The 26,580-nt window shown below is 55.4% G+C and overlaps 3 protein-coding genes across 4 annotated transcripts in view; 2 read left to right on the forward strand and 1 right to left on the reverse strand.

The window, feature by feature from the left end:
• Positions 1–1,963, forward strand: part of COMMD4 (COMM domain containing 4) — a 5,476-nt gene extending 3,513 nt beyond the window's left edge. Inside the window, exons 3-7 of the mRNA XM_023729638.1 lie at positions 243–282; positions 578–697; positions 877–957; positions 1,321–1,497; positions 1,587–1,963. Of these exons, the coding sequence (XP_023585406.1) occupies positions 243–282; positions 578–697; positions 877–957; positions 1,321–1,497; positions 1,587–1,627 (459 nt within the window). The 3' untranslated portion in view covers positions 1,628–1,963. The remainder of the gene's footprint in view (positions 1–242; positions 283–577; positions 698–876; positions 958–1,320; positions 1,498–1,586) is intronic.
• A 3,558-nt stretch (positions 1,964–5,521) lies between these two features.
• On the forward strand, positions 5,522–11,360 carry NEIL1 (nei like DNA glycosylase 1). The gene is made up of 9 exons (XM_004374756.3): positions 5,522–6,748; positions 8,678–8,797; positions 8,897–8,960; positions 9,264–9,363; positions 9,785–9,912; positions 10,246–10,273; positions 10,451–10,512; positions 10,684–10,849; positions 11,021–11,360. Exons 1-9 carry the CDS (start codon positions 6,228–6,230, stop codon positions 11,089–11,091), a joined length of 1,260 nt encoding a protein of 419 aa, XP_004374813.2. The 5' UTR covers positions 5,522–6,227; the 3' UTR covers positions 11,092–11,360.
• Positions 11,361–11,669: 309 nt separating this feature from the next.
• On the reverse strand, positions 11,670–23,396 carry MAN2C1 (mannosidase alpha class 2C member 1). Of its 2 annotated transcripts, none has more exons than XM_004374757.2 (26): positions 23,275–23,396; positions 22,874–22,999; positions 22,283–22,406; positions 21,038–21,108; positions 19,325–19,502; positions 18,823–19,012; positions 17,565–17,671; positions 17,249–17,359; positions 16,797–16,889; positions 16,552–16,668; positions 16,319–16,414; positions 16,072–16,217; positions 15,585–15,708; positions 15,145–15,266; positions 14,916–15,001; positions 14,636–14,791; positions 14,387–14,484; positions 14,117–14,211; positions 13,764–13,868; positions 13,505–13,661; positions 13,246–13,389; positions 12,780–12,889; positions 12,600–12,679; positions 12,293–12,441; positions 12,095–12,204; positions 11,670–12,017 (listed from the first exon to the last, which is right to left on the reverse strand). In XM_004374757.2, the coding sequence occupies exons 1-26, from the start codon at positions 23,367–23,369 to the stop codon at positions 11,891–11,893; spliced, it is 3,117 nt and encodes a 1,038-aa protein (XP_004374814.1). In that variant the 5' UTR covers positions 23,370–23,396; the 3' UTR covers positions 11,670–11,890. The 2 variants fall into 2 exon arrangements, with proteins under 2 accessions (XP_004374814.1, XP_023585604.1); XM_023729836.1 differs by having other exon boundaries at positions 14,117–14,252; positions 14,387–14,497.
• Positions 23,397–26,580: the final 3,184 nt, after the last annotated feature.

Here is a 26,580-nt window from a genome sequence, read left to right on the forward strand (position 1 = left end):
GAGGGAGCTTTTGGGACAGGGGATTGATGTGAGTACAGGGACCAGCATGCCCTTAGGACCCCCCCTTGAAACTCTGTACCAGGCCCAGGGAGGTGGGTGGTGCAGCCTCCAGACCTCCCTGGATATCTCCCATCCTTCTCTCTAGCCCCAGCCTGTTCCCTACAGGGGATCCAGGCCGGGCTGGGGGGAGGCGAGGGTCTGGTGAGGAGGGGTCAGACCCTGAGGGCCTCCTTTCCCCATAGTATGAGAAGATCCTGAAGCTCACAGCCGATGCCAAGTTTGGTGAGTACCCTACTGAGTCCACAGGGCTTTGGGTAACCCTAGGACTCTGCCTGGTGCCTGGCACAGAGGCCCTCTCCTCCCAGCAGCCTTCCCTGACCACATGCGGTAGCGGAGAAGCGTGAGGGGAAGAAAGGCATTGACAGTCCCACCCTCAGTGCCCTCTAACAGCTCCTGGGGAGCAGCGGCAGTGGCTGTGGTTTGAGGAGGCCTGGGGCTTTGAGCTGAAGATGGTGGGGCAACAGGGAAGCAGCTGGGGCCACAGTGACACTCCCACCCCACCCGCGGGTCCCCCCAGAGTCAGGTGATGTCAAGGCCACGGTGGCGGTGCTGAGTTTTATCCTCTCCAGTGCGGCCAAGCATAGCGTGGATGGCGAGTCCTTGTCCAGTGAACTGCAGCAGCTGGGGCTGCCCAAAGGTACAGGGACTTGGCGGGCAGGTGGGTAACCTGGGGGCCAAGGGCTGCTGAACAGCTGGCCAGGCTGTGTGACCCTGAGAAGGGCACCACCCTGTCTGGGCCAGGAGCCTGAGACCTGCCCACTGAGCAGCCCAGCCCAGCCCCTCCCTGTACCTTAAGGGCCCTTCATTCTGCCCCAGAGCATGCGGCCAGCCTCTGTCGTTGCTATGAGGAGAAGCAGAGCCCCCTGCAGGAGCACCTGCGAGCCTGCAGCCTGCGCGGTGAGTGTGGGGTGGGCCAGGGTGGGGCCTGGGGTCCATTCTAGAAGGTGCATGCAGCATGCAAGGTGCCAGCCCTCAGAGGGAGACCTAGCCATGGTCACGTCAAGCAGTCGCAGAGCCGGGCCCACCCCTGGGTCTCCGACCCCAGCCCAGGTTTCATTCCTCTGAAACCTGCTGTGGATCACCTGAGCTCCTGTTTAGGGAGCACTTGCCCTGTCAGCACCAAGCCCAGGTCAGGATGATTGCCCTGATTGTGAGAACGAGGAGGCAGGCTCAGACGGAGGAGAGCTTTTCAAAGGCCACACTGCCTTGAAGGGTTGAGGGTTGCCCGGATCCTGAGAGCCTCTCCACACCGTCTTGCAGTGAACAGGCTGGCAGGCGTGAGCTGGCGGGTGGACTACACACTGAGCTCCAGCCTGCTGCGGTCCGTGGAGGAGCCCATGGTGCACCTGCGGCTGGAGGTGGCACCTGCCTCGGGTGCCAAGGCCCAGCCTGTCACCATGTCCCTCTCAGCAGAAAAGTTCCAGGTCCTCCTGGCAGGTGAGACTCAGCCAGACCTGGAGGAGTGAGAGGACCCTCCTAGCTCCCGCCTGACTGCCTGCCTCCATGCCTGCCTCTTCCCTTTGCAGAACTGAAGCAGGCCCAGACCCTGATGAGCTCCCTGGGCTGAGGAGAACGGTGTTCAGGGCCCATGCAGAGCTGCCCAGCCCGTGTCAAGTGGCTGCGCTCTGAACTTCTCTTCGGGGAGTGGCCTCAGGACACTGGGTACCTGGCCTCCAGGGTCCCTGGCTTCCGAGGTCCTCACTTGACAATTCAGCATAGGGATTCTAAGGCCCTTTTTCCATCATTGCTTTTCCTCCCCATCAGAGGCACTTGTCAACTGTTTCCATGAGTCAGGAAGAATAAACAGAAGCGTAAAGGAGCGTGTGCTTGGGTTTCTTTCTGGGTTTTTGTGAGAGAGCAAGTGACATAAGGACCTCCTGGCCTATCACTCATTTTCTCCTCTCAGCTGCTGGTGAGGCGAACTGAGGACCAAAAGGAAAAGCTTGTCCATAGATAGGAAAATCAAGGTTCTAGCTCCACAGCCCAGTGATGCTCTTGGCTCTGTGCTCCCTGTGCTGGCCTCAGGCTGGCAGCAAGCCAGCGGCCCCAATGCCAGATGCCCCATGTACAAAAAGGAGAGAGCCCTTCTCTCCTGCATCTTTACGAAGGAAGGAGGGCCCGTGCCTGAACCCTTTACCATCTCCCCCATTTATAATATTGTTGTGTTGGTTTTCGACTCCTAGTGATCCCATGTGGCAGGGTACCTCCAGTTTATTGAGCACCTGCTCTGTGAGCACCAAGCCCAGGTCAGGATTATTGCCCTGATTGTGAGAATGATTCTTGGCTGTAATTCGGAGCAGATTGCCAGGTGTTTCTCCCGCAGAGCGGCTGGGTGGATTCTAACCATCAGCCTTTCGGTTAGCAGCCAGGCACTTAACCGTTGCACCACCAGGGCTCCTTCCATTTATAATACTCTTTATTTTTTTTAAATAATATTTTATATTTTTATTGAAAGTTTACGCAGCAAAATAGGTTCCCATTGAATAATTTCTACATAAATTATTCAGTGACACTGGTTCCGTTTATAAATAGTCTTGAATATTTCTTCCATGCACATTGAGAATCACATGTGACTGTTACAATTTTTACTTCACTGCCAAATGATTTAAAATGCTCAGAAAAAGGAAGGTCTGTTGTACTGATCGTGATTCAGAGCTCCCGGGAGTAGCTCAGGCCAACCTGGGCTTCTTGTAGAAAAGGCTGACTCCAGGGTTGGGACAGGGAGAGTACAAGATGAGCCTGGAACGTCTGGTGTGAGAAAGCCATCAGAGAATAATGGGTCATGCCAGAAGAGCCAGCTTGTCCCACTGGCCAAAGATGAGACAATTTGAGCATCAAAAAAGATAAGGACTGGCTCAACTCCTGACTTCTGCCTTTAGAAAGATGCATAGATGTATTTTTTTTTTAAATTGTGCTTTAGGTGAAAGTCTACAGAGCAAATCAATTTCTCATTAAACGATACACAAGTTGTTTTGTGACATTGGCTGCCAACCCTGCGATGTGTCAACACTCCCCTTCTCGACCTCGGGTTCCCCATTTCCATTCATCCAGCCCTCCTGTGCCTTCCTGCTCCCTCGTCCTTGATCCTGGGGTGGTATGCCCATTTAATCTTGTATACGTGGGTGAACTACGTGTGTTACTGTTTGTTTCATAGGCCTGTCCAGTCTCTGGCTGAAGGGAGAACTTCATCAGTACTGAGTTAAAAGGGTGTCAGGGCCATACTCTCGGGGTTTTTCCAGTCTCTTGTCAGACCAGTAAGTCTGGTCTTTTTTTTTTGTGGGTTTGAATTTTGTTCTATGTTTTTCTCCTGCTCTGTCCAGGACCCTCTACTGTGGTCCCTGCCAGAGTAGTTGTTGGTGGTAGCTGGGCATCATCCACTTGTTCTGCACTCAGTCTGGTGGAGGCCGTGGTAGTTGTGGTCCGTTAGTCCTTTGGACTAATCTTTCCCTTGTGTCTTTGGTTTTCTTCACACTGCTTTGCTCCATCCAGTAGATACATCTTAGATGGCCACTCACAAACTTTTAAGACCCCAGATGCTACTCAACAAAGTAGGATGTAGAACATTTTCTTTATAAACTTTGTTATGCTAGTTGAGGTAGATGTCCCGGGAGACCATGGTCCCCAGCCCTCAGCCCAGTAACTCGGTCCCTCAGGGAGTTTGGATGTATCTATGAAGCATCTATGACTTTGCCTTGGTCAGGCTGTATTGACCAAGACCTCCCTAGTATTGTGTTAAATGTACTTTTTAATGAGTGTTTTTTATATTGAATCCTGGATGTTTTGGGTATTATGAGACTCTGGATCTTATTTAAATCTACTCTTTCAGCAGGCCTCCTCTGACACCATGTCCGAGTCTAACCGAGGATTAAGTCTCTTTAATCTTCAGAAATGTCAGTATCCTGAAAGACAAAAAAAAAAAAAAAAAAGGTGGGAGGTGGGGTGGTTCCATCTAGATTAAAATGATTAAAGAAACATAATCCTACATTAGAACCTACCCTGAATAAACAAGCTGTAGAAGAAGTTTGGTGACAGTTGGGAAATTTGAATGTGAACCAAGTATTAGATGATATTAAGAAATTATTGTTAACTTCACTAGGTATGATAAAGGTATTGTGGGTTTGTAGGAAATTGTTTTTTAGAGATGCGTACTAAAGTGTTTAGGGATGAAGTGTCATAATTTGTCTAATTTAAATTATTTCTGCCAAAATGAATAAATGGATTGGCAGGGAGCAGAAGTAGTAGGTAGGGGGGCAGATCATTTCTATGAGAGTGCCTGCTACATGCCCCAGCACACTCAGAATACAGCGCCAACTCCTTACAGAGGCCTCCGAGGCGCTTTCCGACTGCCCCTGGATCCTGCTGGCTATTCTGGCTCACCATGGCACTGCTCCCAAGCTACACTCCAGCCGCACGGGTCTTCGGCCGGTCAATCTCTTACCCCATTCCGGGGTTTTGCACGGACGTTCTTTCTGCCTGGCATATTGCTTGCCCCTACTCTGCTGCTTGCTCCTTTTCGAGTTCTGGTCTAAATGTCACCGCAGAGAGACCTTCCCCCACTGAACGTCTGAAGTCGGTTCTCCTGGGCCTCTGGTTTTTGTTGCTTGGCTGCACTTCTCACTCGGCAGGCGGTGGCGATGTGCCGTCTTATTGCGGTGATACTTAGGGCCACCAGGAAGTCCCCAGCGCCCGCGTTTATCACCACCTGCGCGCGCCCAGCTGCAGGTGCCTCGGCATCGGGACGTTGCTGTTGTTTTCCTGCTGGAGGTGCCCACCTGGTCCCGCATCAGCCGGTGATTTCCCCCAACCGCAGAGACAGCTGCAACCCGGAACCTCGGATTGACCCTAGACCCCGCCCGCTCTGGGAAGCGGGAAGCTAGACTCCTCCGCCACCTCCCAGCCGGGTGACTGCCCCAAAGTCTTCGTCACGTCCCGGGCAGCCCAACCCAAGCCGCCTCGGTCTCTGCTACCTCTCTGGAGAACTACACTTCCCAGCAGGCGCTGGAGCAGCGACCACAGCCCCCATCATGCTCTTAGGCACGGCTCCGCCCCTGGTATTAACCCCTTAGTGGCTGCAGATTGGCTGGGAGAGGCGCAGAGCGCAGGTACCGGGGTTGGTAATCCCGTGGGGTGGGGGATGTGTGCAGCTGAGCTGGGACGAGCTGGGGATTTAGGGGAGGAAGGGAGACAGGACTCAACACAGGTAGAGTCGCAGCGTGGGGTGGAGGGGGATGAAGCAAGCATAGAGCGTTCAAGCCTTGCAAAAACTAGGAATCTAGAAGTTCACCTTTTCCCGCAAAACGAAACCTTTCGGGTGCCAGGCCCTGGGCGGAGCTGAGGTGGGGGGAGGGGCGGTAAAGAAGTCTGTCCCGATTAAATGCCCCTATCCACCCGACACACACCAGCTTCGATCCCGAAACGCCCTGGGGGAAGAGAAACGTGGCAGACTCCCCTCCCTCAGCCAGGTCGAGAGGGCGAGGGTAGAAGTGGACCGAGGCGCCAACGTGGGAGTGTCAGATTCCTCCGTGGACCCTGCTCCGAGCTCGGGAGGCTTTCCTTACTGGCGCCCTCACCTCCTCACTCGGCGCTGTGTGAACCTGGCTGGAGCGCAGAGGTTTCTGGAGAAACCTTCATGCCCTCGCTCCTGCCGGAGGGTGGTGGTCGCTGCCCAGCTGGACGCCAGTTCCCTATCGCGCAGACATAACAGGGTTGGGTTCCTTCACTTCATGGGGTCAGCAGACGCCTAAGCGGTGGGCGTCAGCGGCAAGCAGAGCTTAGGCTCAGGGGCGGGACAGGCAGGCAATACACAGTACAATTTCAGATTGTGGAAAGTGACCCCAAGAAAAGAAAATGTGTGTGGGAGTGTGTTAGGGGTTACCTTGGATAGGGTGTCGGGGAGGCCACTCTCAAGGTGACTTTATTGAGCTGAGGAAATTGTTCCAGCCTGAGGAAACTGCAGGGCAAAGGTGTGGAGATGTGACCAAGAGCAGGGTGCCTGGAGCCAGTGAGGAAATGAGCTGTTGGAGGTGGGGCTGGTAAGGATTTGGGCTTTATTCTAGAAACAGTGAGAGCTTGTGGGATTGAGCTCCCCTCAGCCCAGGACTTCCCCAACACTTTCAAATGGGGACCAGGGGCTGTGGCCAGGCCTGACCCTTAAGCTTCTCTGTAAAATGGGGATAATTTCTACCTCACAGGGGCACACCTGGCCCAACCTGCTGCCCGCTTTCCCCACAGGGCCCAGTCACCCCTCATACAGGATGCCTGAGGGCCCTGAGCTGCACCTGGCCAGCCTCTTTGTGAACGAGGCATGCAGGGAGCTGGTGTTTGGTGGGCGTGTGGAGAAGTCATCTGTCAGCCGGAACCCTGAAGTGCCCTTTGAGAGCAGTGCCTACAGCATCTCAGCCACAGCCCGTGGCAAGGAGCTGCGTCTGACCCTGAGCCCCCTGCCTGGGGCCCAGCCCCCACAGGAGCCACTGGCCCTTGTCTTCCGCTTTGGCATGTCTGGCTCCTTCCAGCTGGCGCCCAGTGATGCGCTGCCACCCCATGCCCACCTGCGCTTCTACACAGTTTCACCTGGCCCCGGGCTTGCCCTCTGCTTCGTGGACATCCGCCGCTTCGGTCGCTGGGACCTCGGGGGCGAGTGGCAGCAGGGCCGCGGGCCCTGTGTCTTGCTGGAGTACGAGCAGTTCAGGTGGGGCCAGCTCCAGGTACAATGGACACAGTCTTGGACTCCAGGCCTGGCTCTATCAGTGTCTTGTTGGATAACCAAGGGCAAGTCCCAGCCCTCTCTGAGCCTCAGTCCCCTCACCTATAGACCAAGACAATGTCCTCTGGCCTGGAGACAGCTGCTGAGTTAAAGCATGTGTAAACCCACGTGCAAAACTGCTGTGGGAGGCGAGGGGAGAGCTGATAGGGGGATGGGCAGGCACAGCCCTGGGGACACATGGCCAGTGAGTCTCAGAGCTGGAGCTTGGACCCAGAGCCCCATACTACTACTTGGTGCTCCCAGGAGGCTAGGAAGAAAGGTGGAAGGACTTACAACACGCTTAAAAGTGAGGCTGAGCAGGAAGGAATTGTTTCAAGGGGGTGGGAGGGGACTGCCTAGTGACATGGTTTCTGAATCAGGTTTTGTGGTCTCCCACATTCAGCCTGCCCACTGGTCTGTGTCCTGTGGCTCCTCTGTCTCCTTCTGACAGGAAGGGTAACAGCCCCACCTGGGATGTGATGCAGTCACGGAAGATGGCACAGCGCCAGCCACTTCCTGTCCTCTAAAGAGACATGCACCTGTCTCCACTTTGGGCAGGGCCCGCTCTAGGTGCTGGGAACACGGCAGTGAACAGTGGACTGGTCCCTGCTTCCAGAGCTAAAGTTCACATGGGGGGGGGGGACGGGACAAGGAAACAAGGTGAGCTCAAACAGACCCATGACTGAAGAAAAATCCAACAAGTGGAGCAAGCAGAGAACAACTTTGGGGTGGAGGGCACTTTGGGAGGGGACGTTTGAGCTGAGGCGTGATTCATGAGAAGCCAGCCGTACAAAGCTGTAGAGGAAAAGCAATTCAAACTGGCAAGAATCACAAATGCAAAGGTCTGGAGGTGGACTTGGCCAGTTCTTTCACGTGACATTCTGCCTTCACTTGGCCCTTAGGAGACTTGGTTCCCCCTCAGGATGGGCCAGAGCAGGAACCCCAAGTGCATCCTCAGGGAAACCTCTGTCCATGGTTTGGGTTCTGAGGAATCATGCCATAAGTTAACTCTTTCCCAGCTGGCTCTGAAGTTTCTCTCAAGCATTTGGCTCAAGTGGAAACAGGTGTTCTTGGTGCTAAAGCTGGGAGCCCAGGGGATCAGCTTCCCTCAGGGATCCCAGCTGCCTCAGGCTAAACTTCCACCCATATCTTTACCCCAAAACTCTGTCTTCTGGGCTCCCCCTCCCCCACTTCATACTGTCCTCCTTCCCAGCCCTTCGCCACAAAGAAGTGAGGTCCATCTCCTCTACCTGGAGCCAAGCAGACATGTGACACTTGGAGGTGTTTGTTGGCCTCTCACTCACCAGGACATGCCCCACACGCCCACTTTGCAGTGCTCACGCCAGCCTCCTTGAAGACAGTCTTCAAGCTCTTGAGGAGAGTTGAACCCACCAATGTCAAATCCACAGATGCTCTCTAACCCACCAGGGGTCTTAAACAAGGAGTTCCAGGCTGTAGGCACACCTGAAATCCTGTGATCACCTTGTTCTCAAGTGTCCTGAGGAGTCTGAGGCACTCTGGGGATACACACACAACATACACAGACTTAGGAGGGTTCCCTTGAACACACTGCTTTTGATTGGTATTTTTCACCCTTCCCAATGAATTAAAATCTCATATTGTTGTTCCCATTTGATAGGTAAGAAAACTGAGGTTCTAGTTGCCAAAACATCACTCCCCGGTTTCCCTCCTCTTGTAACCAGGAGCTGGTCTCCCCCAGCTCCCTTTTCCGTCTGCTTATCACACCACCTGTGCTGGAGGCACCTGGGAGTTAATAACGTTGTGGGGTTGGTTGCTCCTACCAGCACAGGCATGGGCTGTGGAACAAACCAGAGTGCGGGGTGGGCCTCCCACACCAGAGCTGTGTCCCTTCAGGGAGAACGTGCTGCGAAACCTAGCAGACAAAGCCTTTGACCAGCCGATCTGCGAGGCCCTCCTGGACCAGAGGTTCTTCAATGGCATTGGCAACTATCTGCGGGCAGAGATCCTGCATCGGTCAGCAGTGCAGGCAGTGGGCACGAGCACGGGGATGGGTCAGGGTGTACCCACATCTTCCCCATTCAGCATGGCTCCCTCTCCCCCACCCCACTCCAGGCTGAGGATCCCCCCCTTTGAGAAGGCCCGCACGGTGCTCGAGGCCCTGCAGCAGCGCAGGCCGGTGGGTACCGGGAGGCCCGCGCACATAGCATGTGTGCTGGCCCAGGCATGTCAGAACCGGGGCTGCCAGGGTATGTGCTGAGTCAGATGTCTCCAACTTTGCTCTGCCACGGACCACCTATGTGGCCTCAAGCAGGTCCTTTCTTGGCTTTGGGCCTCAGTTTCCCCTTCTTTACAGTGTGTGTGGGGAGGGGGGACGGAGTATGAACTGGCTCTGAGGTCCTGCTGAGCTCAGAGGGGAGTCTGCTGCCCGATGGCTGAGTAGCTCCACCTATGCTGACAGCCTGGTCCTGCCCCTTCCTAGAGCCCAGAGCTGACCCTGAGCCAGAAGATCAAGGCCAAGCTGCAGAACCCGGACCTGCTGGAGCTGTGCCACTCAGTGCCCAAGGAAGTGGTCCAGCTGGGTGAGGGTCGGGCAGGGCAAAGATGGCCAACTACCTCTGCCTGGGTGTGCTGTGTGATCCAGTATGCGGGCAGTGGCTGCCCCTCTCTGGGCCTGGTTCCCCGCCTGGGAAATGAGAGGTTGTAGTCCCAGTTGTGAAAGTGGACTAGCCGCCTCACTTCCCAGGTATGTGGGAGTCCTCCAAGCTGCCCATGAAGCAGGTAGGGCAACGATTCTTAGCCCTACTCCAGGATGGGAAAGCCATGGCCTAGAGAAGGGAAGACAACAGCCCGAGGTCACACAGCTGGGGGAGGGAGAGCCTTGGCCCCCCGACTCAGTCCATCAGCTTGTGTAGCTGAGGTCTGGGCCAGGTCTAGCCAGGCTCCTCCTCCTCCCACTCTGAGCCTGTTCCTCGGCCTCCGCCTGGTTCCTCTGTCCCACAGGGGGCAAAGGCTACGGGCCGGAGGGCGGGGAGGAGGACTTTACCACCTTTCGAGCCTGGCTGCGGTGCTATGGCGTTTCGGGCATGAGCTCCCTGCGGGACCGGCATGGCCGCACCATCTGGTTCCAGGTGGGGGCCCTACTGCTCATACAGGCAGAAAAAGCCCCCAGGAAAGCTGGTGGGTGGGAAGACCTGGGGTCACAGCTGGGATATCCCCCAGGTGGGGATGTCCAGGGCCTGCCTAGGCCCCCCGAGGGCCCCTCTATTCCTGGGGGTCTAGGCCTTCCCCATGCTATGCTCTCCCTTCCTGTAAGTTCCAGCTGGTAGAGCCACCCAAGGATGTCAGCACTGACCTGGAGGGGGTCAGAGGCCTCCTGGGGAGGGGCTGCACGGATCTGGAGGATAGGTGTGAGTCTTGCCCAAGCCCAGGGTAATGCTTCAATTCTCCCCATTCCACTTTAGGGGGATCCTGGACCGTTGGTACCCAAAGGTAAGCTACCCTGAAATGTAAAAGGCTAGGCGCAGGAAGGATTTTTTGCCTGCAAGGGCCACAGCGCCCTCCTCCATCCCCATCCCCACCCCAACCCGAGAGTCACCCTGGCAGAGTGAGTCTGGAGAAAGGGGGCTGAAGCCATAGGCCCCTCCAACACGTGTCAGTGTCCTGCAGGAAGCAAGTCCCGCAAGAAGAAATCCAAGGAAACACAGCCAGGCCGTGAGGACAGAAAGGAGGTGTGTCCCCTGCCCCCAGCCCCTCCCCTGCAGTCTCTCCTGCCCGGGCTGTACCTCTCCAGCCATGCTTTTGGGCAGCTGCCTTCCACTGACAAAGGCAGGGTGGTGGGTCCTAACCAACCTCTGAACTCCTTTCTGAGCCCCTCGGGAACCCATGTCTACTCCACCCAGGACCCTCCACCTCCAAGCAAGGCCCCTTCCAGGGCACGAAAAGCACGGAGGGACCTTCCCAAGCAGCCTGCAGCCCAGGAGCTCGAGCGGACCAGCCTCCAACAGGACCACAGAGCCCCCAGAATCCCTAAGAAAGGGAAGAGGAGGGGGCGAGCAGCAACCTCAGGTGGGCTTTCCTCAGCATCCTCCTCTGGGGCGGGGGGGACCTCAAATACTGGCTCTTCAGGAGAGGATGGGACGGCAGTGTGGGTGGGAGCTGAGGGGAAGGGAGGCTGTCAGGGCAGTCCTCAGCCTGGGTCCCCCTGAGCTAGTCATCCCACCTCTGTCCTCCCCCTAGGCCGCCGGAGACCCCAGAAGACAAAAACTGACACCCCATCCTTAGAGCCAGAGAGGACCTCAGCCTCTTAGCAGGAGGGTCGCCTTGCTTGCATCCTTCCCTTCCTGCTGCCTGGCCCTGGATCTGTCCGGCTTCCTTGAAGCAGGCCCCGTGGCTGTCCCTGCACAACTGTGATGCTTTTAAATATACCCCACCTTCCCCATTTTTAAAGATGATGTGAAAAATGCTCTGTTTTTTAAAAATAAACTGATAAAGTTGAACTCCTAGGAACTTCTGGGTGGGCTGCAGGTCTGGGAAGGCCAGACTGGGAGGGCCTGCTACCTAGCCCTGAAGATGGGAGGCCACCTCCTCAACAGGGAAACTGAGCCCCTGTCCCAGTCCTCAAGGCCGTGGCTCACAGAGGATAGTCTGCCTCTGCCAGGGACAGCCCCTGGGAGGTGGCGCCGAGACCCTGGCCGGAGTAGGGCAGGCCCCACAGCCCTCCAGTCCTGGATTCCTCAGGGCCCGTGGCTGCCCCCATTCCTGGCCCTTACTAGTCAGTGCCCCAAGCCTAGTGGGGGCAGCCAGAACCCACCCTCCCGGCCTCCCTACCCCCAGGCCCTCTGCACCTGCTGACACAGGTGAGGCTTCCCTCATGACCTCTTAAACTTGTGGTCACCTGAGACCCCCCAATCTCTCATGGGGGCTGCAACGGAGATCGTGCCGTCACAGGTAAACTTCGACCTTGCCCCTGCCCTCAGATGCCTGGAAAAAAACCCTCCCAAATCCAAAGATTTATTGCACACTGGCTCAGGGGTGACTGGTTCTTGCTTGGGGCTGGGAAGCAGAAATGAGCTCCAAACCCTTCTACAAACAAACCCGCCCAGGGGCTCAGTCCAGTGGGGGCTGCAGCACCAGCAGCAGGGACTGCACTTGGAAGGGAGAAAAGGAGAGCTTCAGGCGGTTGTCACGCAGGGGCAGGTGGCCAGCTGGGTCGCGCTTCTCCAGAAGGTCGCAGCTGGAGAACAGGAGGAGCCGTAAGGGCCCCGCAAGGGTCCAGGTCCAACCCCCACCCCTGCTCGGCGCTCTACTCACAGGACGGCCTCCTGAACCGGCAGCGACGTGTGCAGCCAGCAGTCGACGTGGCTGCCGTGAGCCTCGTACAACCTCAAGACCAGCGTGCGGCTCAGTGGGTTGGCCTCAGCCTGGGGAGGGAGGCGGGCGGTGGGCGGGGCCGGGGCGGCCCGTGCTCGGGACCACGCCCCACCCACTGCCCCGGCCCTGTCCCCTTGCCTGCTTGACGGTCTCCAAGACCACGGCGGGCGTGGACAGGGAAAAAGCGCTCCAGGCAGCTGCGGGCGCCGGGCCAGGGGCGGGCAGCGCCAGCAGGGGAAAGTTGAGGCTGTAGGCAGCACGGATGACGCCAGCATCCTGAAAGGAGCCTGGGGTACGGATGGGAAAATGGGGGCTCCCCTCCCACACCCGTAGAGGGGGAGGTGTGATGCTGAGGTTTTCCCACTGACCATCGGAGAAACTGAGGCTCAGGGAAGGGCAGAGAGGAGCCCAGGCTGCAGGAGGGCCCCACCGTCTCCCCACTCACCCTTGTGCGGCATCAGCGCGTAGGTGAACTCGTGGCGCCCCATATCAGCAGTGGCATCGGGCGCCTTAGGAGCTCTCAAGCTGGGGTGGAGAGGGATGAGCTGGGTTGGAGCTGCTGGAGTTCTGGCTTGGGAAGATCCACGCCCCGTGCCAGCCCCGGGGCTCCTGGGCACCCACTCACAGCGACAGGCTGAGGACGTTGCCACGCACGGAGGCACCGTACTTGCAGTCATTCAGCAGGGCCAGCCCAAAGCCACACTCCGACAGATCCATCCAGCGGTGGGCCCACACCTGGAGGGCAGACCCAAGACCCACTTGGTGGCCCACACCCCTTCCTGTGCTCCCAGTCTCCATAGCACCTCTTACTGAAGTGAGAACAAGCGCTGGGACCACAATCTACAGGAGACCCTGGGTACCTCACTCAGCCTCTAAGCCTCAGTTTCCTCATCTGTGGAATGGGGATTAGCAGTACTCACCCCACCAAAGAGTCATGAGTATTAAACGAAACATAAAGCGTTTATCACAATGCCTGGCACACGTTAGGAACTAGCGAATGCTGATCATCGTTATCGTCATCCTCATCACTCCATACCATACAGCCTGTCTCTCCCCAGCCAGGGATGAGTCCACTCCCACCAATGTCAGACCTCAAAGCGAGCCCAGTCCCAAGAGGTGTTGTAGTGGGTGGGCCGCTGCAGGTGCCCAAACTGGATTTCATAGGTGGCCTGGGGACTTCGAACACGGGCAGGGAACTCCACCTTCAGGAACTTGTGGGTCTCCTGCCAGTGTACCTGCAGGCAGGGTAGAGGGTGGGGGGAAGTGCAGGGAGACATGTGGGCCTGGTGCCGGCCACCTCCCCACCAGCTGCAGCTGAGGGAGATACCCACCACCCTGCCCCCCTGCTACCTCAGTGTGGAAGCGGACATAGGGGCACCCAACGTCCAGCACCACCTCCTGACTGAGCCGGCTGTTGGGGCTGAGCTGCAGCAGGAACCAGGCACTGCCCCGCAGGCCACCCTCAGTGCCTACCGCCAGGGTCCCTGGCTGGCCCAGCACCAGCTTCCTGTGGGAGGGGGGGTGGGAGGCGCTGAGCCAGGGCAGGCTGGAGGGGATCTGATAGGCCTGTGTTCCCATCCCACCCCTAATTCTGCTCCCCACCCCGCACCGTGTCTCTAGGTGGTAGTCCATGACGTCCCACGCGTCCCAGAAAAGGGGGACATCATCAAACAGCACAAACTGGTTCCCCACGGCACCCTCAGCAATGGCCTCTCTGCAAGGACATGGGGATTGTGTTTTACAACTAGATGACCTCGATCTCCTTGGCTGCTCAAGAAGGGGTGGGGCAGGGTGACTAAGCCCAGGAGACAGGGGACTCCTAGCCCAGCCTTCCCTCCATGTGTGGGTCCCAGCCCCGAGCCACTGGTCGGCTGCTGTGGGCAGTACTATGGCCAGGGGACAGAGAACAGGGTCTGGGATCCACCTGTCAGGCACTGGGAGAGGGCAGTGAGGGGCTGGCACCTGCCAGAGGCTACCAGGACCAGGGATGTCAGGCGGCCAGTCGGGTCCAGCCTCACCCGGAGGATGCCGTTGTCCAGAGTCACAGAACCATCAGTCTTGGTGGGAGGGGGCCTTGAGAATGAGCCTTCAGGGGATTCTCACAACCAGCACCCCTCTCCCCACCACCAGCCCCTCTCTACCAGCCCTCCAGGCTGGGGGTGCCCAAAACCCCCATGTAGTTAGGGAACAGCCCAGGACAGCCCCCGCCCCAGTGGGCCCTGTGGGACTTACCTCTTGTACTACGAACACAGGCTGCTGGGGCAGCAGGGGCTGCTGGCAAGTGGGGGCGGGAGCAGGAGCATAGCCCATGCTGGGCACTGTCACCAGCGCTGGAGATGAGGCCTGGGCATCAGCACAGCCTCCTTGACCTCCCAGGAACCTTGCTCAGGGTGGGGCAGGGTGGGAAGATGTGGGCCCTCAGTCTGGGAGACTCCCCATCTCTCGGTCTGCCACAGTAGCAGTCTCCCCATTAGCTCATACCTAGGGTGTGGGCCCCGCCAGGCTTCGGCAGGGCCAACACTTCTGTGCGCTTCCAGGGCAGTGTGTTGACAACAAGGAGGCCCTCGGGACCTGGCTCCCCAGCACACAGGGCTGCGGCTGCGGCACTGAGCAGTCCATTGCCATGGGAACGGATGTCTGAGGAGAGACTGGCTGGTCATGGGTGGAGGCCATGGGTCTGGGATGCCTGGGTGTCCCATAGGGGACACTCTGGCTAGGCCCTGGGTGTTAGAGAACATGGAGGGCCTGTTGTCAGCCTCACCTTCATAGTGGCTCATGGCATCCTCCACCACCAGCTGGATGCAGCTTCCAGGCACCACGTCATGGAACTGGTTCAGGAGCAGGAGCCTGCAGGGGGCACAGACAAGTATGAGGGAGGCCTTAGGGGGTGGGGGTAGGGGGTAAGCAGGAGAAATGAAGGTGGGAGGGGCAGCTGCAGGGGTGTCTGTGGGGAGAGGCCAGGTGGGCAGCAGGGGCAGAGCTGAGCTGACCTCCAAAGGTACTGCAGCTGGACAGCTGGGTACAGGAACTGGGTGCTGCGGGCCAGGGCCAGGCTGCTAAGCAGCTCCACGTCATGCAGGATCCGCTCACAGTCCCGGTTCCCCTTCTTGATCTGGGCCCAGGATGGAGGGACCAGTTTGGAGTCTGCTCAAGTGTCCCAAGACACCTTCCAAAGCCCTCCCTTGCTCAGAACCCTTGATGGCTTCCCAGGCCTTCCTGGATAAAGTCTCTGTGAGTGACCTGCCCCATATGCCTGAGTCCTGTCTCCTCCAAGCAGCTTTCCTGCCCAACCCAACTCCCACACTTCTCTCCTCTGAGCTCCTGCAGCCCTGAGAACAAGAGCCTCTTCCCCCGGGTCTGGGCTGGGCTCCATCTACACCCCATTTGTCCCTGTCTCGTCCTCTGACCAGCTCTGCATCCGGTCCCTGACCTGGGCGTGCGTGGTGTAGGTGCCGTTGTGCAGCTCCAAGAAGAGTTCCCCGACCCACGTGCACAGCTGCCCTGCATCGCTCTCCAGCTCCGAGAAGAGCCGCCCCGGAGAAGACAGTTGTACCCTAAGGGAGGTCATGGGCCTGCGTCTCCCCCTGCTCTATGCAGCACAGACAAGAAATGCAGCCCCAACAGAGAGGAACTGCCCATTCTCAGGGGGCTCCCCAGCCAGAGAGCCCCCGTGTACATGAAGCTGGGTCTGGAGACCCACGAGAGCTGCTCTCTAGTGGGCTCAAGCCCCTCCCACCCCCAGCTTTGTCCCTGACGCCACTCTCAGGGTAGAAATCTGGAGGAGCCAATGGTCCAGGGTTGGAGGAGAACAAGGTCCAGGGGGAGGGTTGGGCCCAATACATAAGCAGGAGAAGGGTTCAAGGCAAGGGCCAGGGGGATGCTGAGCTCAAGCTGGGCTGCTGGCAGTCCAGGCTGACCTGGGCAGCCCGTCTGTATTGCAGAGCCGCTCCAAACGGTCCAGCATGGTCTGTGTGGGGCCACCACCCCCATCCCCGAAGCCGAAGAGGAAGGCACTGTGGTTGGTCCGCCCCTTGTCCCGGTTGTTGGTCACCGTCTTCAGCACCTGAACAGGTAGGGGCAGGCCATGGTGTGGTCAGCCTAGGAAGGACACTGAGCCTGTCCAACCTGGCCCCCCTCCGACCTGGCCACTGGGTACCCCCTTACCTCCTTCACGCTGCCCTGCATCCCATATGAGTCGCCAGGTGGGAAGTGGGCCAGCACACGGGAGCCATCCAGCCCCTCCCAGAAAAAGGTGTGGTGCTGCCAGTAGGGAAGACAGAGGCAGAGGAGAGGCCAGGATCAGAGCAGGGGCAGAGCTGGGCCTTCCTGACCTGGTTCTATCTCAGCCCAGGGGAACCAGGCCCACTCTGACCCTGAGCCCCTTGGGGCCTGCTCACCGGGAAGGTGTTCACCAGGTTCCAGCTCAACTTCTGGGTCAGGAAGCGGCTGATGCCACAGCCTCGCATGATCTGGGGGAGCTGCGCTGAGTAGCCGAATGTGTCTGGCAGCCAGAACTGCGGGGAGAGGGCCTCTGGGACATGGGACAGAGGGCTCCTGGTAGAGCAGCCCCACCTCAGCCCCTTCTTGCTCCTGACCCAGCTCCCCACAACGTGCCCACAGGCAATGGCAGCTCCCGGCCTACCTCGGAGCACATCTTCCCAAACTCCTGGAGAAAGAAGTTCTGGCCCTGCAGGAACTGCCTCACCATGGCCTCTCCACTGGGAAGGTTCCCATCCTGAGAGCAAGGGAAGAGGAAGAGCCGGGTCAATGCTGGAAGGGAAGCAGGCAGAAGCAACCCCACTCTTGTGCAGAAGCCAGCCACAGCTGCCACATGGGTTCCATCTCCCTGCTCCAGGCCTGACTGTCCATCTGCCTGGGGAGTTTCCCAGGACTGGGCCAGCACACAGGAGTGCTTGGAAGCCCTCCCCCTTGGGAGTCCCAGGCCTTGGGAATTCCAGGGGCTAATGAGCCCTGTCACACAGGGGGTGGGAATGGCCTGCAGAAGCCACCAGCAAAGCTGAGGCGGGCCTGGGCCAGAAAGATGGAGGGCCCCAACAGCAAAGCTTGAGGCTGAGGGCTGTGGAATGCACTCACCATCTCCACCCAGGTGCCCCCCACGGGCACAAACTGCCCGCGGCAGGCGCACTCCTGCAGCCGGGTGTACAGGCCAGGGTAGTGGTTCTTCACCCACTCGAGCTGCTGTGCCTGTGGGCCAGAGGGGCAGGAGCTGGGCCAGGAGCAACGGGGCCCCAGCCAGGGCCGAGCATCTGGGGCCCAGTGGGTGGCTGAGGGTAAGGACAGGCCCTGTCCTCAGGCCGAAAAAGCCCTCAGAGCTTTGCCTTCTGACCTTTTGAGCTCCAGGGGGCTCCAGGTGCCCACCCTGCCCCCCACGGCTGTCTGTCTGTCTGACCTGGGAGCAGGCAAAGATGAAGGAAGGGTTCTGCTCCATGAGCTGCACGGCTGTCACCCAGCTCCGGGCACACTTCCGCACGGTCTCCTTGAAGGGCCACAGCCAGGCTAGACGGGGAAGGGGTGGGGGTGGAGAGAGAGTAGGAAGGCCCCCAGCTCCTCACAGAGCCCCAGCCCCACCCCTGTCCTGGCACCCCAACCAGCCCAGCCTGGGCCTCCAGAGGGTCACCCTAGCCCTCTTTCCATCCCAGACTCTTTGTCCTGCACAGCCCTGCAGCAACTGTTCTGAGCTGTCACCTCAAGTCACTCCTGCAAAGTGGGAAGAGAGGATGGGGAAGGGGGCAACAGGGCCATCAGTTCAAATTTACAGGTCAGGAAATGGAGGCCCCAGGCCCTGGGACAGCCTTCGTCTAAGGCTTGGATACCCCCAGAGAAGATCCTGTGACAGGTGGACGTAATTAACCCTTCTCTTGCCCACACACTGACAAATCTCCCAGAATAGAGGGCAGAGTTCCGCAAGATGGACCTGCCTGGGCCAGTCGTCCTGCATGAGGTACTACAGCCTCTCCAGACCTCTAGCCCTCGTTCCTTCCTTACCAGCCCAGACCCCTACAGCCTACTCAACACCCTGGCAGAGCAGAGAAAGCTCTTGTTCCACGGTTCAGAAACTTTAGCTGCATCAGAATCAGTACCTTGGGGAGCTTGTTAAAAATGTGAATTTCCCGTAAGCCTCACAGACACCACAAACTCATTAGGTTCAGATGAACTCTCAAATTCTCCCCAGGAAACTTCCCCCTGCTCTTGAGCCCCCATCTCAATTGAGCCCCAATCTCACTCCTCTCTGAGGACTCGGGCACCCTTGTCAAACTCTCACTCATCCTCACTCAGTTCAAAAGTCACCTCCTCTAGGAAGCCTCTCTTGAATCCCCTCAACCCAGCTGGATTAAGTGCCTCCTCTGGGCTCGCAGACCCCCATACTTACCTCCATCATGGCACCAACTGTGGGGGCCTAATTTGTGATCATCAATCTCTGTAATGCTATCCCCAATATCTGGCATGGGGTCTCATGAAGTGTCAGATTTTGTTGAAAGAATAAATGAGCCCACAGTCCAGTCCCCTGCCCCATTTTACAGATGGGGAAAGCTGAGGTCCAAAAGGGGAAAGAACTTGCTGAGGATCACGTAGTGCTTCTAGGACACAGCCAGGGCTTTAATCAGGGCACTCCTGCTTCCCCCAGCCAATCTGCCCAGCTGTCCTACCTGTATCAATGTGGCAGTGCCCTATGGCATGGATGGTGTGTTGGCTTTCACCTCCACGTTGGCCAAAGAACCTGGAGGCCAGTGCCTGGGCCACTGGGAAGGTCTCAGGCTGGGCGGGGTCACACACATTCACCATCTGGTTGGCTGTGTACAGGGCCTGGAAGCTCCGCTGGTTGTCCTCCCCAAGGCCCTGCAGCAGGGTTCCACACTTTAATCCCCCTCTCAAGCTAGTTAAGCCTCCAAAACTGGGCCCCAGCTCATCTCCCAAGGGTTCTCACCTCCCTTGCAATCTCCAAGCCTTTGCTCCTGCTGGTACCCTGGCTTAGCAATATCTCCACCCCCCTGCTCCCCTGTACATAGGGATATCTCTCAACACTCGGACAGGAAGAAACACTCTCCCTATTCTGGATTCCCAGAGTTCTAACCACGTGACCCCAGAAACTACCTGCCTTGAGCAGGGTTCTAGAGGCAGGGGTTGAGGGGGCGGGGGGGTGTCAGGTACCTTGGCGATGCCCAGTAGCAGCTCCAGATCCACCAGGAGCTTATAGACATCCCGGTGGAACACAGCCAGCTCAGCCCGGCTCACCTGGAACGTCTTCTCAGGGTCAGGGGCTGCGATCATGCTCCCCTTCCCGGCCCCCAAGAGCCCACTGCAGGCTACTTCCACATAGAGGGTCAGGCTACAAGGGCAAGAGGCAACCTCAGGCCAAGGGACCAGCCAAGACCCTGGGGGCTTGGGGAGGGATAATTCAGAAGGCATCCAGTGGACTCCTCCCCATTCACCTCCAGGATTCGCCACCCAGAGAATCTCAAGTATGTCAGGTATGTGCTGGAGAAGGTCAGTGGTTCATGGTGGTAAGACCAGACCAAACCCATGTTCTGCTGATGAGGGTTCCACCTCAGCCAGGGAGAATAAGTAGCCAAGTTTGGAACCATGGGAATCATCCTGCTGTTTAGCCTTTTATTTCCAAAGCTGTCTTGGCAAAGCACTGCCTTGGTCTTAAGGAGCCCTGGTGGTGCAGTGGTTAAGCACTCAGCTGCTAACCAAAAGGTCAGTGATTTGAACCTACCAGCCTCTCTACAGGGGAAAGATGTGGCAATCCACTCCTGTAAAAATTACAGCCTTGGAAACCCAATAGGGGCATTTCTACTTGGTCCTACAGGGTCACTGAGTCAGAATCGACTTGATAGCAATGGATTTTTACAGGCCTTGGTTTTGAACCTTTCTGCAAAGTAAAATCATGTTTGGGTCTCCCAGGTTCAACCCTTTGGACTGGAGACCACCAGCACTGGGACCCATCAACCACTGCAGAGGAGGCCATTCCTTGGAGCCATAATTTATGCTCAAGGTGCTCAAGAAGGACATGGGGGGCTGTGGTGCTGTTCTACTCAATCTCCCGAGAGCAAGCATGATTTCCTTAGGGAAGCCTTCCCTGGCCCCTCCCTCCTTCTTCCCCTGACCCCTCTTTTAAGTGTCCTAAGTCCCATAGTAAGCTCCCAGTACGGAGCCTGATGGTGCAGTGGTTAAGAGCTCGGCTGCTAACCAAAAGGTCAGCAGTTTGAATCCACCAGCCGCTCCTTGGAAACCCTATGGGGCAGTTCTACTCTGTCCTATATAGTCACTATGAGTCGGAATCAACTTGATGGCAACGGGTTTGGTTTGTTTTTTTATTTTCTTTCAGAGCCCTCATCAATTTTGTAATGATATGTCTGTCTCCTGCTGTCCAGGACTATGTTATTCACCACCCTATCTTTAGTGTCTGGAAGCATCTGACATACAGTGTTTAATAAATATTATAAAACACAGTAAGAATGTCTAAGAAGAGCTTTAATGGTGTCATAAAATGGGTTATAATATGGAATAAAAAAAATCATGACGCAAAATATCAAAGAAATACCATCTCAACTAATCAAAACCACGCACGGAAGAAACTCCGAGAAGATGAATGCTGTGATCTTAATGACATCATCTTTAGGCGGTGGAATCATGGGAGTTATTTACTTTGTACTTTTCTGCATTTACCACAAGGAGGCAAACATTATTTTATAGTCAGGAAAAAAATGCTTTCTAAAAATAAATTATGGGCTTTGAGGATAGCTGTGCTAGATGGCAGGGTTGGGGGTTTCTGAGATCACCCTGGGCCTCACTCCTCCTGGTCTATTGCTGCCCCCTCCCCCACAACACTGGCCCACCAGGGCAAAGGGGCTCACTCACCTTCGGGGGTCTCCTTCCCCAAGCCTGTCAGTCAGGACATAGCTGGTCTTCTCCCCTTCTGTCGTCAAACCCTGGTGGGGAGTGGAGTGAGAGTCAAGGCATGAGGCCTCTGGACAGTTCAGGTGAAACATAAGCCAAGGGAGGCCAGGACCCTCCTCCCAGTCCCCAGCTCTAGGTCTTTTCCTCCAGGCAGGGCCAAGACTGACAAACCAGGGACTCTTGGCAGCAGATGCCCCCTGCTGGTAGTCAATGCCATGCCTACCAAATGACACCTGGTTACTAGCAGAAAATGCCCCTGGTCTTATGGGTGTCCTGGGCAGGGTTCAGGTTCCCTGGACATGGCTTCTGGTGGCCTCTGCACTCCTGAATAAATGCCTAAAGGGAAGCTCCAAGAAGTCAGGGCCAGGTTTGCCTCATTCTCTACTACATCCCCAGTGCTTGGCCCAGGGCCTGGCCCAGAACACATGTGCTGAGTCAATGGAAGAAGAAGGGAGGGCCTCTGCTCTCGTTCAGTACAAGAAGAACAACAGTCTTAACCCAATGGTTGATGAGAAGTGCCAAATGGTGAGTTAAAGCTTGGGAGTTGGTCTAACATGGAATGGAAGCTGTGTGAATCTGGGCAAGTAAATTAACCTCTATATACTTCAGTTTCTTAATCTGTGAATGGGCATAATGATTATCAGGTTATCAAGATTAAACCTGATCTGGTCGGATATATAAACAAGACAGTTAATAGTGATCATAGCTGGGGAATGGGACAAGGTGATGAGGAGAGATCCATTACTTTAGGGTAAGAGGACTTAAATCTTAACTTTAAACCATCCAGAGTCATTTGAAAAATTTCCCCTGTAAGTATATATTATATACAATAAAAACTAGCTTATTAAAAACTAAAAATAAAAAGTGACATGGTGTGCAAAGCCCCTAGCCTGGCACTAGGCACCTAATAGAGGGTTGATAAATGGATCTACTGTAATTATTATAGTACTTGATTAGTCACTATTTTCAAGCCAGATTATTAGGAAGTCTGGGGCAGGGTTGGTTTAGCACGAATTATGTGGAGACCCATAGCCTTCCATCCAACTTCCCAATGTGGGAGAAATCAGTTACACAGGTGTCCAAGTGGCAACCTCCCCAGTCCTGAAATCCTGATACTGCCCTGCAGGCAAGGTCATTCAGCTGTGGCTTCTCCAGAGACCAGGGCTAAAATGTGGCCATATCTGCCCCTAAGGCAGGGCCCCTCACCTGGACAGGTTCTCCATCGCGCCACACCAGGCCTTCTCCATTACTTTCCCAGCGAAGGTGAACTTCCTGACCCACCCATGCCTCTGGGATGGTCAGTTCCACCCGGAACCAACAGGTCCACCATCTGCAAGAGAGTGATGGAAATCTGCCTAAAGGTCGAAGCTGCTTCCCCATCGTGTTGACATCCTTCCTTTAATTAAGTGTCAGCAAGGAGCTTGAAACCTTCTCCAAGCGTCTGCAAAATGACAAGGTGCTATGGGCTCTAAGGCACAAGAAAGGAGCAATGAGATGGGCTGCCAAGCGAGATCAAGAGGCAGAGGAGTCAGGGACATGGGATCGTGCTAGGATGATCTTTCTAAAGGGTATCCAGAGACTGTGGAAAAGAGGAAGATGAAAACCTTGAGGGATCAGGGAGTTGTTCCCAGCAGAGGGTGCTGCTCTGTCTCCTGTGGCTGTCTAGGGCAGAAGGCAATGGGGAGGTGTGGCCCTTAGAGGTGGTGAGCTCCCTGTGCTTCCGCAAATTAGTAAACCAGGAGGGGAGGCCCTTCCCTTCGGTCCACGGGTCCCGCCCTCCCTCTGGGCGTTACCCACGTGGGTCCGAAGTGGTCGCCGACCTGCACCGAGCGGAAGTCCTGTTGGACTGCCTGCTGGTAGGAAAGCCTCTCAGGTGTCAGGAAGCTGGAGAGTGCCGCCACGGGACAGCTGTCCCTATAGAGTCTGTGCGAGAGGGGCCGGTGAGAGTGTCCTCGAGGCGGCCCCCTTTCCACCCGCGGGCCGGCCGGTGGGTGAAGACGCGCGTTTCCTCGATCCACCGGCGACCGGGCTGCCCAGCAGTCCCGCAGCACACCCTTACCCCGCCCTCCGGGGCTCCTGCCCTGTCCCCGGCGGAAACTTTATCCCGCGGCCCCGGTGGCCGTAGCCTGGGTTTCCCCCCGGAAGGGAAAGCTGAGGCGCGGATGCGGTCGGCCGACCCCCCAGGAGAGGGGGCGCACCTGCCGCGGAGGTTATAGTCAGTAAAGTAGATCGGCGACACAAACTTCTCCACCCGCTCCAGCGTGGTGCGCCAGTGCTTGAGAGCCGCCGCCATCGCCGCGCGGCCACTCCTCTACCCGGAAGGTCCTTTTGCGCTGCCCGCGCAGTCTACCGCCTGCAATCAAAGGTTCCGGCATCCGAACAGCGCCTTCCAGCTCCGGGCAGCTTTTCTTGGAACACCGACGGCTCTCGGAAGCATAGCTGCGCTGAACTTTGAACGGGGGCGGGGGATGGTGGCTGAAAGGTAAAGGCCGCGGTTTCGAGGCCCTCCTCTGCCACATCGGAGCTAGTGGGCCGCTGGTTTCCCTGTTATTAAAACGGTAAGTTCGCGTTCTGATCCCTAAAGGTATCGGACTGCGATATGGGGCCTATTAGGCACTCTGTGAAAGAGCTTCGGCTACTGCATTATCAGATCACACCCAGCCTCAGAAGCAGCTAGCTGGACCCCTGGCTCTGCCTATCTCCGTGAACTCGAAAACTGGCGTCTGCTTAAGGTGGAAAGGGCTAGGAGACCGGGGATGGGTGCTCTCAAGCTGATCAGATTTTGCAACCAAGTAATCTCGGCTTTTTCCTATTACATGTTGTATTTTATGTGTATCGTTTACTTGCTCATCACCAGAAACTCTGGATTTTGATGAGAAGGCAGGTCAGTCGCAGCATTTAGGATCCCAATAGAATGTATTTCACCACAGAGTCCAGGGAAGCCATAATGCCAGAAACAGACCTCCCATTTCATCCTCAGGTTATCCTAGTGGTCCATTAGTAGCTTTATGCTCTTCCTCCCGGGCCTGTCAGGGAGTCTTTGTTTAAAATCATTAGGAAGAAAAGTATATACACAACATTAGCCCTGATAATTTAATGGAAATACTGACCACATTTACATTTCAAATGCATATCACACAGGAAGGTGACAAGTACAGAATACAAAATGTGATTTAAAATAAAGATAACTTTCTGCTGTAATACAGCCTGGGTTTATTAGAGCTTGGAGCTCAGATGTCAGACAGCAGGAAGGATGAAAAATGCTACCTGTGAAAACCTGGCTGCAGACTGGTGGGTTTGGGTTTTCTCTTGTGCCCTGAAACCCCATCCTGACCTGCAAGCGGGTGCTCTGGGCGTAACACTGTGGGGGCAGCAATAGCTGGCGCTACCCCTGGCCAGGCCCCATCAACTTCCCACATGGTTCCAGGTCAACATGATCCTTCTAGAGGGATCAGAGAGGAAATAGGTGAGTTATTGCTGGGAAAACCTTAAGATCAGCACTCATCACTCCACCCACAGGTTGGGCACCTCCCCAGCTTTGCCCTGTAATGTCCTCCCATCTGGCTGGCTCTTCTTGCCACCTAACACTCTTGGGCTCACAGTGTCCTGTCCTCCTACATGAAAAACAACAAAAAAGCCTAAGATCACAGAGCTGGTCTACCATGTGTTTTGAGAGTCCAGGCGCCAATTTTTTTTTCTTTTTGGTGTGGTGGTGGCAATTTTTAATTACAAAGCAAACAAAAACAAACACAAAACACTGTTGGTTACTTTACAACTCTGACTAGGGCAATGGTTGCTGGAGAAAAGTCCATCAGAGTGCTGGGAGGGGTTCCAGTTGGTCTTTGTTCAGAAAGTTCAGGCTGACCACATATAAAAATCCTCATCATTCATGTTAAATGTCTGCCAGTTTAAATTTATGTAGTTAAAAATATATGTGTGTGTGTGTGTGTGTATATACACACACACACACACACACATATATATGTATCTCATTTGCAGTCGCTAATGAAATGTATCAAATCCTCTCCCCCGCAACCCCATTTATACCACATATCTTATACACACTTGTTTCAAATACTGGTTTGGTATTTAAGATGTTCACTTCTATTCCCAATAAAAATATACAGAAATACAAACTATGTAGCTTGACAACTTACCCAAATATAAAGGATTTTCAAACAGTTGAACAAGGGAAAATGAAAACATGTACTAAAGAATGAAGTATTCTATTTTTAAAATTTGGAATATCCTGATTTGGGACAACTGCAAGTGACAGTTAACTACTTAAAGCAAAATCCTGTTTGTGCCCTGGATAAGGAGTTGAGCCCAAAATCCCTGCTTCACAATAGTTTCTGGTGAGGACAAGGGACTTGGGCTGAGAAGTTATTCCTTAAGTAAGAACCAAGCTTTATTTATTTACAAAAAAAAAGAAAAAAGTTGGGGGTGAGAGGGAAGAAGACAAGTTTTACACAAAAGTACTACAATGGTAACTCCCTTTGGTAAAAAGTGTAATAAATGTCTTGTACATCTGTTCATAGGTACTAAATCTGAAGCCACATAATACTATGGTACACAAGAAGCTAGAGCAGTTATGCTAGCACATCAAATCATACTTCTTTTAATAAAAAATTGACAGTCTGTACATTATTTACAAAAAAAAAAGTTAAAATTGTGTGTGTGTGTGTGTGTGTGCATGTCAGAGAGTAAAGCTGGTGGATGGCACTAGGGTAGACTAGTAAAGAAGCAGGTACAAAACAGTTCCACGGGAGCTAAAAAGGATGACTGATTTGAACTTGTCGAGGCTGAGAACCAGAGAAGGGTGGGCAGCAAAGGATTCGTCAGGAATCAAATCCACACGATGATCAATCCCAAAGCCAAACTGCAGGTCCCAGATAAAACCTAATGGGTGACCTAGATGTGCCTGAGTGACCAGGGGGGGAAAAAGAAATCCAGTTTGTTTGTTTTTTCTTTCCTTTTAGGGGGAAGAGAAGGAACAGTGACCATTACAGTTACAATCCATTTGAGCTTCAAGTCCTTCCCCAGTCTGTTTTGTAAAAGCACTCCCATCTGGGTCAAAGTGTGAACAGCATCTGGTTCCCTCACTGAAGGTCAGGCCACAGGAGACTCCAGTCTCAGCTCTACTAGTGTGTGCAAGCAAGTAGCATGTCTCTGTGCTTGCAGGGACTTCCTTCCCCTCCAGGGCAGGCGAGTGCCCAAACACCCCTTAGGAAAAGTTCCGGCTCTGGCTTTGTCAGGTATCCATGTTCCTCATATCCATGTTCCTCATATGTAGCCCACTTGGTACCAGGTTGCACCAGCCACACACACAGATCAGGTGGCCATGTCCCAGAGAGGCCCAGTGAGGCTTGAAAGGCATCTTCCTTGTTTCTCCAGTACGCGTGAGTGCACATGCACACACACACTCCCCCCTCAGGTTATCTGCTCTGGCTTTGCAGTTACGGGGCTTTGAATACTGTGCCGTATTTGACACGGTACTTGTTAAT

This window comes from Trichechus manatus, unplaced genomic scaffold (genome assembly GCF_000243295.1).
Source record: "Trichechus manatus latirostris isolate Lorelei unplaced genomic scaffold, TriManLat1.0 scaffold00030, whole genome shotgun sequence".
Lineage (NCBI taxonomy): Eukaryota > Metazoa > Chordata > Mammalia > Sirenia > Trichechidae > Trichechus > Trichechus manatus.

Bases quoted from the DNA above. Each gene is read 5' to 3' on its own strand.
- MAN2C1 (XM_023729836.1), bottom strand. From the start codon at position 23,369: ATGGCGGCGGCTCTCAAGCACTGGCGCACCACGCTGGAGCGGGTGGAG. The intron at 17,672-18,822 runs GTAGGACAGCTG...TTCCCCGTCTAG, and splicing joins GCACTGCCACATTGATACAG to CCTGGCTGTGGCCCTTCAAG. The intron at 13,869-14,116 runs GTGCCAGCCCCT...ATGTCCTTGCAG, and splicing joins GTCCTGGTAGCCTCTGGCAG to AGAGGCCATTGCTGAGGGTG.
- NEIL1 (XM_004374756.3), top strand. From the start codon at position 6,228: ATGGGGATAATTTCTACCTCACAGGGGCACACCTGGCCCAACCTGCTG. The intron at 9,364-9,784 runs GTGAGGGTCGGG...TCTGTCCCACAG, and splicing joins CAAGGAAGTGGTCCAGCTGG to GGGGCAAAGGCTACGGGCCG. The intron at 10,513-10,683 runs GTGTGTCCCCTG...TACTCCACCCAG, and splicing joins GCCGTGAGGACAGAAAGGAG to GACCCTCCACCTCCAAGCAA.